The sequence below is a fragment of the Eutrigla gurnardus genome, assembly GCF_963514095.1.
Source record: "Eutrigla gurnardus genome assembly, chromosome: 5".
In the NCBI taxonomy this organism is placed as follows: Eukaryota; Metazoa; Chordata; class Actinopteri; order Perciformes; family Triglidae; genus Eutrigla; species Eutrigla gurnardus.
The window spans coordinates 9,746,282-9,759,889 of record NC_139919.1 but is presented as its reverse complement, the minus strand read 5'-3'; the positions used below and the strand labels follow the sequence as shown (position 1 = coordinate 9,759,889).

Below are 13,608 nucleotides of genomic sequence, written 5' to 3'. Positions count from 1 at the left end.
ACTTCAGTGCTGTATAATGTGTGGGCTGCTGTATCATTTGCCACTTGTCTTCAAAGTAATAAATGTTTGGTTGTTGGTGTGTTTTTGCTTATAATAATCTATAGGCAAAACCTGGGCACTAGATAGAAAACTGACGTGGGATAGGAACACCAATGCAAGGTTTGCATTACTTACTAGAACTTACAAACTTTAACGTGGACAGAACTTTGCAGGAATTGTTTTATAAGGCCTTCATGGGGGAGCATTGCTGTACAAAACAAACTTGACAGGGTTGTTAAACTGGGTGGCGAGATAACTGGGGAATCAATGTTACTTACACGACCAAGACCAGTACACAGTGAATTTAGCTCACACGATCTGAGTAGATCCCCAGGGAGTAAAAGAGCCATCATTCCCATTGTCACATGCATGGTCTAATTATGAGAACTTCTTCAATTAGCACCTGGTGTCATTTAACAGTTTTCATAATTGTGTTTTTTGAGTTGTTTTTTAGTGGTGATTATGTTTTATATTATAGTAATGTGCAGAAATTTAATAAATCTGGTACATCAACTACAGTAAGTTTCGTTTCGTTTAGGTCGGACTACATTATTTTTATCCCTGTATTTATGTTTTACCTTCTGTTGCCACCTCCTGGAAAATAAGAGGATAACAAGTGGACACTTCCTGATTGGCTTAATTTGCGATGTGCTCGTCTCTGATTGGCTGGTAAACTTCTCCGTCTACAAAAGTCTTCCGTACGGAAACACATACAGCTGAGCGCTAACTACGTATTAATTCAGTTTAAAAAGCATCATGTTCATTAGATTTGTTGTACTGCTAACATGTTCGTCTCTTTACCTTTATGGTTGTAGAATTCAGCAACGGAAAAACACGTTCCCCGGTTAAAGAAGCGTTCCAACAAACGTCGGACTTATGTTGTTTCTGTCCGGAGGATAATAGAGAAGGGACCGGCTCGATTTATGGAGTTGAGAAGAAGAAATTTGTTTTGAGAGTTTTCCTCCGAGGCTGTAAGAACAAAATGGGGAACATTCGATCATTTCTGAGCAGAGCACTGGTCTTGCTGATATTCGGGTTGTGTCTGGTGTGCTGCGACATAACGGACGGAAACACGGAACATCTGAAGAGAGAGCACTCGTTAATGAAGCCATACCAAGGTACGACGGCTCTGTTAGCTCGTTGGCTAACATGACGCTCTGTTCGCACTTCCGGTGTTTCGCTGCGTTTTAGAACTTATTAGTCGACATTTGTGACTTCCTGGCTTATTAGTGTAATTGACTGTCTCATTGCAGCATATTCATACCACTTAATTCTACAACTAGCTGTTACATTCGTTTCTAAACACCTGTAATGTTGGTTAAACCAGAGGTTCTCAAATGTTTTTTTCAGCCAAGAACCCCAAACAGGACAGAGAACGTTCCGGGAATGATTTCACTTAGCCCATTTACGTCTTAAGGCTTATTTCTACACAGCATTACAATGTTTACACCATCTCAATACAGAATATCCATTAAACAATGGAAATTAATGCAATCAGGTACAAGGAGCACTGTAACGTTACCTAAACAGAATATCAAAAGCAAATCAAGAGAAAAGGTTGAGGTGTAGTATTTAAATCTTAGTGTTTGTCTTGTTTTATTTGTTTAACACATAAAAACAGCAAATACAAAGCACATGATAGACATATTCAATGTGAGGGTGTGGTAGAAACCTTTGTGGCTTATATAAAAACACACAAAAGGTCAAATATAACAATACAAACATCATGAGTATGTTTTAAATATAGAGCCATTCCACGTGAAAACAGCCAATATCGGGGTACCATGTACATTGTACCTCAGATTTTGCTGAAAAGCTGTGAAAATATGCCTTTTGTTACCAAATGAGGGAATCTGAAGGTCAATATCTCAAACAGTTTGCTCGTGGCGTCCATTTGAATTTTAAGTGCCATGCCCCTTTTTGACACATTGGAATTTTGCATTTCATTTTTTGGCAGAACATTTTTTGCAGTCAGATCAGCCTCAATTTTCCAGCCAGGAAAATACATTGCCTGTATCTATGATGATGACTGGTTCATTGGAAACATTGTTGAGCGTTTTGTGAAGTTCATGAAGCTTCTCAACAGCATCCTCACATGGCCATCGGACCAAAGACAGATCCCCTGTTGGGTGCCATTCCAATACCATTTGTTGTGTCAGTGTGCCAGACATCTATGGACACAGTGCTCGCCAATACAACATGACCAAAAGGACCATGACAAAATGATGTCACTGCTTCCACAATTTCTTGGATAATAGATAATAGTGTTTTTAACTATTATCCAAGAAAAGTGGAAGCAGTGACATCATTTCACAAAAACGTTGCCATGTTCATCTGAAGTTCAACAATGTTTCCAATGAAGCAGTCATCGTCATAGATACAGGCAAAGTATTTTCCTGGCTGGAAAATGTAGTTTTGTAGCTGATCTGACTGCAAGTGTTTTGCCTCCGGGTGTTCTTTATCCAAGTGTTCTGAATCTGATGGTTGTCCTGCATCGACATCTGTGAATATTGTATCCTGTGATGTTCTTTTCATCCGTATCTTATTTTTGGAAATTGGTTTAAAGCAATGATGCGATCGTGTTCCACTGATCGTTTTGGCCGAGGCGTAACGTCTGTCCAATTCGTACGTTTCCTCATGTTTTTTTATATTTTCTGCACTAACAAAGAAGAATGTAATGTTCTTAATGTTTTCTTTTTCCCATTGAAACATCTCCATTGGTGTCAGAATATGGTTTGCATCAGTGGCCTGCAGAATTGCTCATGCTGCAAGTCGCTTGTCACAGGCGGGTCTCTTTCATCGGGGATAAGGGGTTAATTTGTGATTTTCAGGAAATGAATGGCCAGCAGTCTTAATATTTAATTGTTTGCCATCACTGAGCATAATACTAAGTTATTTCCACTATTTTTATGCTTTATCATCACTAAATTCTCCCTGATCTACATTCCAGACTTCTGTCCAAAATGGTACATTATGAAGAATCAAATTCATATTATGGAGCTTCATAGTCAAAGGTTTTATTTAATTAAAAGAGAACAAATATGTATCTTTATCTGGTATAAATCCCATTAGGATCATCAAGTGCCCACGTGGTCATTTGGGGGTCCAAATATTGGGTTCCAAAAGAGTCACCTCTGGCATGGGTGGCTGAGTTGGCATGAAATGACCCTATATAACTGTTCAGTAATCTTGCATCTAAAATAAGCGCCAGTATAGTTTAGAAATACAGAGAAGCAGGACTAATTGACATCGTAATAAATGCATACATAAGCTAAATAAAACACAGACTAATTATGCCATTTAAAATAATGATAAGATTTGTTTGATGAGAATGTGATTCTTGTATTAAAATACATTTTAATGTTGAACTATGAAGCCTTTTGTGAAAAGAAAACGTCTTTAATTCATGATCATTTGAATTAATTTAATTTGAATATGTCATGCTAGCATTGCTAGACCTGTTCAGAAACTGAAGCAGCTATGAATGTTGCATAGTGTGTTCAGCGACTTTATCACTGCACTCGATCAAACCGTTGGCTGGAACCATTACAGTTAAGTAGGTCAAAGAGTTTGCACCACACTGCTGGAATTTAATTTAGAGTCAATTTATATGTAACATAAACTGATAAACTGTGCAAAGCTTCCTCCACACCCCCTCAGGAAACAGACCTGTTTGTTAAGGGCGTGTGCTTAAACCAAATATCTGGTACTGAGCTGGCTGTTCTTCAACAAATGCAGCCCACAGCACAGCCTTACTGATAACAAGAACAGTTAAATACAAATCTGATAGAAACAAAAGCAATGTAGTCCTGTAGACTTAAGGCGAGTCCACACCGGAAGAACTGCCCGACTCGTGTCGGTAAATGAAGTCGGGCTACTTAATATGGCCGACCCGAACAACGACATGGGCGGTTCACACCTACGGAATTACAGCCGACGCCATACGTTCCGCGCTTGCGCGAGATGTAATGTCTCCAAAACAACAGGCGGCGCTAATCTGTATTGTGGGCCAAAAAACACGAAAACCGGAAGTAGCCGAGAGAGTGTGTCGACACCTACTTCGATTCCACTGTTTATCTGGTATGTTTACCATCGTCACCTCCGGGCTTCACTGATTCGCTAGTCAAGCTGCTAGCCTCCACCAATCAGAATGGTAAAAGAATGACCGACTCGAATGGCGGATTACACATTTGAATCGGCTGAAATGAACGCCGACGTGGGCCGATTCGAGCGACCACACCAAGGAGACTCATGTCACGGACGCCGACTCTCTCAAAGACGCCGATTTTCGGTCTGGTGTGGACTCGCCTTTAGAAGTGATGAAATTGCTGAAAGAAAAAAAACATTTATTTCTCTCCTCTCAGCCACATAACTATGTGATTGTGTCTTGTTTGGCTGCAGGTGTTGGCAGCAGCCCCAGTAGTCAGTGGGACTTCTGGGGAAGCACATTGGTGACAAGCTCATACGTCCGACTCACTCCAGATGAGAAAAGCAAGCAGGGATCCATCTGGAATACTGTGGTGAGGAAAGACTACAAAGATGGCTCATATCTCCAGTCTGACTCTGATGTATTGTCATTTATTGACAATACAAAAATAACAATAGATATAGGATTGACAATAAGTCAAGGAGTCGTGTACTGCAGGTTAATGCCGTGCACACTCAGCATAGCTCTCTTTTTCAACCTCACACATTAGTTACATTTTGCTTTGTCTCATATTGATATATTCTCTGTTTCTGTGTAAGGAAGTGGTTGTCATCTGTATGCTATATAACTATTGATTTTTATTTTATCTATATTTTTGGTGGATTAAGGTGAAAATTAATGTGCAACCCAGTGATCACACGTGTACTTGACATTTGCTAATTATATTGAGTCTGTGCATGATTCTAGTTTAAAGTGTCCTTTCTGTTGACTTGTTTTTAGAATATAAAATAAAAACCTCCTTTTTAAGTTGCAAATGTAAAGAAGAATGTTCAGTTGTCTATATCTCATTTACTTGTTTTGTAAAACACGTAGCTTATTTTAGGATGCCATAGAAAGTCAATCCTTTGTTTCTGTTTCTGGTCTACAGCCGTGCTACCTGAAGGACTGGGAGATGCATGTGCAGTTTAAAGTTCATGGGTCAGGAAAGAAGAATCTCCATGGTGACGGCATCGCTCTCTGGTACACAAAGGACAGACTGCATCCAGGTAATTTTTTTCTTCAGCTTCATGGTACTTTACTGCTGAGTTATCACTTTTGTGGAGTAAACTCACCCAGCTTGATGTCACTTCATTTCACATTCGTCCTTGTTGCATCAAAGTTTGGATTTACCCAAAATGCAATAGTCAGCTGTCACCTGGATAAAGGATCAAGGAATCTTTATCCCCAAGGGGCAATTTGTTGTACAGCTGGTAGTTTCCACACGACATCAACACAAGAACCTCAATAAAAAAATAGTGTTGCTGTTCAAACCACAGAACCCACAACAACATGAACAGTTGAACCATTTAGAAGACCAATGGCAGCAAGGACACCTTGGTAGAATGAATCTCAGATCAGTCTGAGTTTGTTCAGGTTAATACCTGCATTTTTGCTTCATACCATAACAATTCTTATTTCTGTGAAAGTGAGTTGTATCAACAGATAAAAGAAAAGGTAAGAACAGATTCAATAAAATAAGTATACAACATTTTCATGAAAGTGCAGTCGATGTTAAAATTTCAAATGTTCCTATAAAAATGGATGCGTTGATGGCCTTTCTTACACACAGCATCAACATGGAAATCAAGTGAAAGCTTATCATTAATAAAAGTGCAGAGGTATTTATAATGATGGACCAAGTCAACGCCTGGTCAGTTATGATAACAGAGATAACAGAAGGACTTTTACCTGAAATCTATGTGCATCTTTTTGTTTTGGACACATTCATGTCCAAGAAGGACAACTTCAGGACCTCAGGAAAGTGTCTTGAGTTGTCTGCTCATGTCTCGCCTCATCTCTGCCTCCATCCTAGGCCCTGTGTTTGGAAACCAAGATCAGTTTGTTGGCCTGGCTATGTTTTTGGATACCTTCCGCAATGACCTCCATGGAATGGATGTAAGTGTGTAGTGTGTGTGCGTTTGTGTGTGTGGCTCGAGGCGCTTGACCCGCTTGTTTCTTCGCAGGGCCTGTGTTTTCCAACAATGCTCTCTTCCACGGGCTGGCCGTTTTCATAGATACTTACTCTAACGATGATGCAACAGATGTGAGTGGTTGCTCAGGTTTTACTCATCAGCATGATCGTTTTCTCCACTTTAAATCGGCATGTTGTCAGAACTTTTTAAGCATGTTAACATTTGGAAACCCCTCAGAATTAATTTTATGCCACATTTTCACATATTTGTTTCTACAGCAAAATAAAAGCTCCAGTTGTTGAGCATGAGGGTCTCTCTCTCTCTCTCTCTCTCTCTCTCTCTCTCTCTCTCTCTCGTCCCTCTCGTCTCTCACCTTGTGTCAAGTTTAATGTCTTTGAGGAGTTTGTTTCTATTCCACCAGAAGTTGTCTTGTGAATGATGCTACGTTCACATTGCAGCTAAAGTGTCCCATTCTCTCTTATCCTTCATTGGAGTGGCATCCACTGATTTTTAATCCACATGCTAACACGGAACACAACCAGATCCAGATCTAATTGACCTGATAGTCTGAATGTTCAGCTACTGGGAAGATGGAGAACTGTAAGATTGTTGCCAAAATGTCTAGTTTGGTTACTTTTAAATACTTAAGTTCTAAGTGGAATTATCGTATCGTATCGCCAGTTCCTTCACTAACAAATCTGCAGTGTGAAGGTAGCCTCTGCGTGTTGATGTAAACATGAGCTGATGTACCCTGAAATGTATTAGGTGGGCTTCTTGCATTTTGTTTGTGCATCATCTTTTTTGAAGAACATGTATATCTTCAGATTTATTTGTTGATTGTTGCCCTTCTGTCGCCAGCGTTCCTTCCCATACATTTCGGCCATGGTGAACAACGGCTCTGTGAATTACGACCACGGCAAAGATGGCCGATCATCAGAGCTCGGAGGCTGTTCGGCTGAGATCAGGAACAGAGAGCACGACACGTACCTCGCCATTCGCTACTCTAAAGGAAGACTTACTGTACGTAGAGAAACTCCTTGGTGTTTTCCCAGGGATGCTACTTATGTTTTTTTGTCTTAAAGCTCATATTGTTGTATGTATTTAAACGCTTTGTATATCTTTGTTCATATTTAGTAGCTGTTAGTCACTTGTTTGCATGGCTTACATCCCGTCTGTGTCCTGCAGGTGATGATTGACGTGGAGGACAAGAATGAGTGGAAGGAGTGCATTGACATCGGAGGTGTTCGTCTCCCTACCGGATATTTCTTTGGGGCCTCAGCAGCTACAGGAGATCTGTCAGGTAGGTTCGGACTGGAAAGCTGCCCTACTTATGCCCTACTGAAGGGACTATTTTGAACTATTTTCTTTTTTGAGATGTAATTGATTTTGGCCACAGCATATTCCGATTATCCGAATATCCCTGCAATCTGATTTGCTAAGAAATACTTGTGATCACAGGAATCACAATATAGTATATAAGTAGTATTACATTCTTCTTTATTGTTCAGGAATGTATTTAAAAGTACTGTTATGCAGATTATAACAGATTTGCTGATAGTTTAACCTTATTTATTGTTTTCCAGATAACCATGACATCATCTCTATGAAGCTCTACCAGCTGATGGTAGAACACACCCCCGAAGAGGACAACCTGGACTGGACCAAGATCGAGCCCAGCGTCAGCCTCCTCAAGTCCCCCAAAGGTAGATTAAAGGGATAGTTTGGATATTTATGAAGTATGATTGTATGAGCAACGTGTCCATATTCAAGGATTAATCATTTATATATTGTCATTATGATGCCCAACAAAATGATGCAATGAAATCGATTTACTACATAAAGAAACATACAGTTTGACACAAATTACGGTTCGCGTGTGCCATTAGTCACCACAAACGCCTGTTTGGGTCATCAGACTTACAAAAATGATGTCACATACCGAACATCCTGTATAAAAAATGTCCGGTATGAATACGTGTACCGTTACACCCCTAGCAGGCATTTTAACACGAAAAATGGTCGTCAGTCCCCGACCTCCCGTTGATGGGTTTGACTGAATTTTCCTGTGACCGGACATCCCATCTCAGTTCTCGTGCTGGGGCCGTCGACTTGCTTGCGGTGGTGTTTGTCGGGCCGGTCTGGAAGGGAGGGACGGTTGCGGGCGGTGGCCGTCTCAAAGTCCACTGCACTTTATCCAATCCCCACGCTTTCTTCCCTATTTTCCTTCCCTACTGATGTTGATGTGTGTTCAGTCGTCTCGTATAGTCATATGCTATAACTGCATATGAAACACACAAGACACTAAGACAAAAATATAGCGATGTAGGCAGCATACACTATATGGGTGTATTACCTGTAGATGGAGTTTGGAGAAACAGCCAGGAGGAGCAGCACGGCAGCAAGGCAATGTACGTCTGTGGACGTATTTTTGCCACCTTACAGATTAAATTCAATGAGTAGCTGGGGAACTTGAGCCGTTATCTATGCTCTCTTCAAAGCCACTAGACTCCTATGACTGTACTCTTACCTCTCAGAACACAGGAGCTGCTGGTCTACTGTTGCCTTGATCAGTTTGTATGTTTGTGTGATTTTACCAAAGTCACACTAACTTTGCTTTTTTTTAACATAACTGTTCGTGTTGGTACGAGATGTGTTTTATGATCATGTTTTTTCACATTGGTTTATTATACTCTATCAAAAGCAAGTTTCCTGGGATTTAGTTGGAACAATCGTCCACAAATCTGATAATTAGCACGTCTGAATTGAACATTAAAAAGTCAACGTGAACTTTCCCCTTCCTTCACAGACAACATTGACGATCCTACTGGAAACTTCCGAGGCACGCCCCTCACTGGCTGGAAGGTCTTCCTGCTTCTGCTGTGTGCTCTGCTGGGAATCGTAGTGTGCGCTGTGGTGGGAGCTGTAGTTTTCCAGAAGAGACAGGAGAGGAACAAGAGGTTTTACTGAAGAGACAGAATAAAGAAGAATCCTTTATCAGAGGTGTCTGTTGCAGAATGAACTGTTTCCAGATGACAGATTGAGCACATTAAATGTGAATTATTTTCTAAAGATTGTACAAATGTTTATATCTTTTGAAGCACTGCGTTTAGGGTGAGAGTGGGCAACTTGTGATGTTGGTAAGAAGGTCGACAACTAGTGGTGACCTTATATGAGGGTCCCTGATCAATGCTGTTTTTGTTCTCCGTGTGGTCATTAATTGCAGGGTAAGAATAGACCTACTGTCCTTTACAAACTTTGAAGAGTTTAAATTTCTTAAAACACTTTTTTTCAACATCTGCCCATTGGTTTATCTGCCGCAGATGTGATGCTACAAACATGGCGAACTTTGGCACCAGGTGGTAATTTAGATGTCTTCCAGGCTATTTTATTTATGAGATGAAGAAAGTAGCTCAGCACCCCAAAAGACACCAGATAAAAACATTTCAACGTAACGGGAACCTTCCAGATAAAAGTCCAGAGCATTAGGCTGCATTCACACCCAACCAGGTTGTGTTGCAGCGATTAGCGCAGGGCTATGTGGCGAGTGTAGCTTGGCCCATTTGAGTGACATAATGTTACTAGTATGCCGGCGCCTACGAGTGATCCATTTCAACAGATTTAAAATGCACTTTCAATAACTAACCAGGATGGGAGGCCTATCAAAACGCTGTTTTTAAACTGGTACAAAAGGCTAAATGAAATTGAAACATAATGTGACACTCCATGTTGTTTTGGTGATCCGTGCTGCTATTCTTCCTTTGGCCACCATCCAGTGTCAAAGCCACTTGTGTGATAAACACTACTCACATTATGTGAATTCATAGGAAGAGTGCAGGTTTGTATTCGTTCATTTACTTTCTGTCGTACTGTTGCTCTCATTCTGACATTTAGAAAATACAATTATGCTTGAGAATTAAGAATTCATAGAAATTGAGCGCCAATGTGCTATATCCATATTCAATGGAGAATGTAATTTACATTTAGGTCATTTGTAATGGTAATGAAGTGGCTGCCTAGGTGGATGAATTATGGGAAGTTTATTCTTGACAGAAACCCCTTATGAAAACCTGCAGTATTGTTTTATTTTTTTGGCAAGATAAGTGCAGAACTACCATCACAGAGTGCATCACATATCACCTGTCAGTCCTATGGCGTCTTTGTTTCTGGATTTTCTATTGAGGGAGTTTGGTTTTATTTTGGCTGCTCAGCCACGTTAACTCTCTCTGTTCGTGCTACAGTTATTCTGTGTAGTCCAGACTGATAATGTAATTTTGGTCCAGAAAACGTAATGGAAATTACAAAATGAATTGATCGTGAAACTTACTCTGCTAAAACCTTTCCACTTATTGTTTCATTGAAGTAAAGAAATATTGTTACCACATGACCAGAAAGTGTAAACCTTTACATCCTGGCAGAATGTTGAGTCACAGCTGTGTTGTATCGGAGTTCAGAGGTCATATAGCGTAGAAAGTTGTCAATTATCATTATCTCCATAAAGGACAACTGTGACGGGACGAACTGAAACAATTTGCATTGTTATTTTTCCATTTAAAGACATTGTTTTAATGAATGTTGTGAAGCTCGAAGCACTTACTACCACAACGTTTCCCTAATATTTTACAGCGGGATGAGACCACTTGAAGAGTTCAGTGCACAAGTGGATGGATCCTGAAACCCAATCAACCTCAAACCTTTACGCTGAAAAATGTTTTTTGTCTTTTGAGCAACATTTTGTTCCTGTTTTATCCAGAATATGCCTTTGCTGTTTGTTTGTTTTTAATTAATAATGTGGAATTGTGACTTCAATTCACTTCTTCATTGTAATGAATATTACGCTCATTAACTAATACATGAAGCGAGTGATTAATAAAATGCAGGCACACAGTGCTAATTATAAAGCTGAAGGAACAGAGAGTCACTGAACCCTGAAGTCCACGACCGTGTTGCTCACATCAGACACATTTACTCTTCAGATTCTTTCTGCTATCATGTTTGTTCTTGGTTTTCTTCTGCTTCCATTTCCCTAATGCTCCCGTTTGTTTAAAAAAAAATGCTTGTAAAGACAAAAAAAAAGAATAATGATTTGATGACTCTTAGTTTGGGTCAGCGTTCTGTATTTGCCTCTGCCTCATCAGTTAGTTTCGTGATTGGACTTGAAACTGCTCCTCTCAGCAGAAATACTGTATTAAAATGAAAAAAAAAAAGAAATTATTTGAATGTGAATTGTTGTGTTTTGTCAAGTTTTAACCACCATTGTTTTACAAACTGGGATAAACATGATTTGTCAGAGAAATAGCTGCTGTGTAACTAAACTCTCGAGTCAAGCAGAGTCTGCACCGCTGACTGCTCCGCTTTTGTATGTGATGTTATTATTCAAACATTGTGATTATTGTGTGATTATTTAGACCACTGGTAGAACTCAATAACTGTAGAGCAACACTGCACTACCAAAGCATCTTCATTATTCATATGTAAACAAGGTTTCATGACTGCACCATGGTAACAGATGACCATGACAACACAATGACTTTGACTCTTAGATCACCTTTCCAAGTTAAATGTAAGCAGAATCAATAACTCATTATGCTAATGACTTCAAAGTTAGTAAATTTACATGCAACTCTTAGCAATCAACCGTAATCTTATCTGCTAACCCAATAGATATTTTAACCATAAAATAAATTCATAGTAAACAACATTGCTAGTTTCATATAGGTCTTATAGGGGTTTCCAGTAGACTCATGTGCAACAGCATTCATATTTCAGTCTACATTATTTGCCATATTTTAGGAATCATCAGAGAACATTACATCAATAAATTTGAACACAAACTGGAATCAAATAGCAACAATTTAATGAAGAGAACAGAATAAAATATGTATGCAAATAATAGAATATATGAACATTTGTAACACATTCTGGAACCACAATGTCATGATGACACCAGAGATGGAATGTCGGAAACCTATAAATACTCATCAGATCCCAGTTTGGTTCAGACACACATTTCAACGTTCAGATAGCGATAGAAAACCACGAGATCCAAGACAATGGAAGAGGTGGAAATCAACTCCAGGGAGGTCCAACCTCCTATTAAAGCTATGGTCTACGATTTGGAATAAAAAAAACCCATTCAGTCTATCAGCCGTAGGCCTGCATAGAAACTGACCGTACCCTCCATCCAATCCCCTCATCTCCCCTGCTCCTCGTCATCCCACCTCGTCCCCTCCCACTCCCGCATCGTTGAATCGTGGAACACTGAGGGGAGGGGTTTGTTTGGGGGGGGAGGCTTTTTTTCAAATCTGTCTCAGAGGCTCAATTGGTTTTCAGAATGTAGACCATAGCTTTAACTTCTACCTCAGTTCCCTGGAAGAACAATTCAGGTCTGAACTGAAGGACGAGGAGGCCACGCTCACCCCAAGTCAGACTGAGTGGAAAGTCCTCCTGGAAATTTGGACTTGCTGGCCGATTTCCTTCAGCTGCAAGAGCAGACGGGGGACAACAGTTGTAGCCCTGAGAAACATTTGCCCAGATTGTGGGTAGTGTTCCCCCTCTGTTGCCTTGCAAATTGTTTCTGTCATATTTTACAATTATGATCCTTGAATCCTTGAAAATATAAGTTCTCTAGGGTTCGTTCAACTGATTTCATGTTGGCTCACATATTTTTCTCTGAGTTACATGTTACATATAAAGAAAAATAATTAAATTAAAAACACCTAAACATTTCTTTCAGCGACACTTTGTAGGTTTGTATGTCGATTATCTGTCATTTTAATGTTTGTTTAGCCAACATATTTACTTCCTCATTTCCTTCCACGCCAACATGAGAAGGAACCCAAAGGAAGGAGATAGCCAATCCCCTGTCACGAAGCCTGAGTAGTTCACACATTATGTCCTGCCTGCATGACAATTCTCTAGACCTGATACTTGCAGGACCTATCGGAGGCAGTTGCAACGCTTGGTTGGTTGTTTCCTTCCAACCATTGTTACACTAAACCCTTGTCGGTGTTGATCAATGTAGTTTTGTACTATTGTGAATTTTGGTACCAGTTTGGGTTTCTCATTTACTTTGTGTTGCAGGCTTGTGTCTACAGATGGCATAATGAATCTCCAAGGAGATACAGCTGATGTAACAGTGGGGTCTAGTTCTTTATTAGGCCTATACTTGGTGCCTTAACATTGCCTATCCACCCAAAGCTGACACACATGGACTCATTATGTTCCCTGCAACACATCCTTTGTAGGGCGTGATCTGCCATGTCCCTGAAGGCTCATCCAATATGCCAGCGTGAGACAGCCTGAGCCTGTTGGGCATCGAGCATTTTGAGGTTGGTTTCTGCTGCAGACATGTAAACTATACAGTCATAATCTAAGACTGCTCTCATAAAAACACAATATATATTTAATAAGCATGCCCTGCTGTCTCCCCAGTCTCGCAGTATATTGTTCATCTCTTTGCACTTGTTTTTT

General features: G+C 40.0%; 1 protein-coding gene across 2 annotated transcripts; it reads left to right on the top strand.

Annotated features, from left to right (window-relative positions):
- The first annotated feature begins 939 nt into the window (after positions 1–939).
- lman2 (lectin, mannose-binding 2) lies at positions 940–11,042 on the top strand. Of its 2 annotated transcripts, none has more exons than XM_084009092.1 (8): positions 940–1,157; positions 4,441–4,559; positions 5,115–5,232; positions 6,190–6,269; positions 6,997–7,158; positions 7,324–7,438; positions 7,722–7,841; positions 8,945–11,042. In XM_084009092.1, the coding sequence occupies exons 1-8, from the start codon at positions 1,022–1,024 to the stop codon at positions 9,103–9,105; spliced, it is 1,011 nt and encodes a 336-aa protein (XP_083865218.1). In that variant the 5' UTR covers positions 940–1,021; the 3' UTR covers positions 9,106–11,042. The 2 variants fall into 2 exon arrangements, with proteins under 2 accessions (XP_083865218.1, XP_083865217.1); XM_084009091.1 differs by lacking the exon at positions 6,190–6,269 and adding an exon at positions 6,039–6,121 and having other exon boundaries at positions 943–1,157.
- Positions 11,043–13,608: the final 2,566 nt, after the last annotated feature.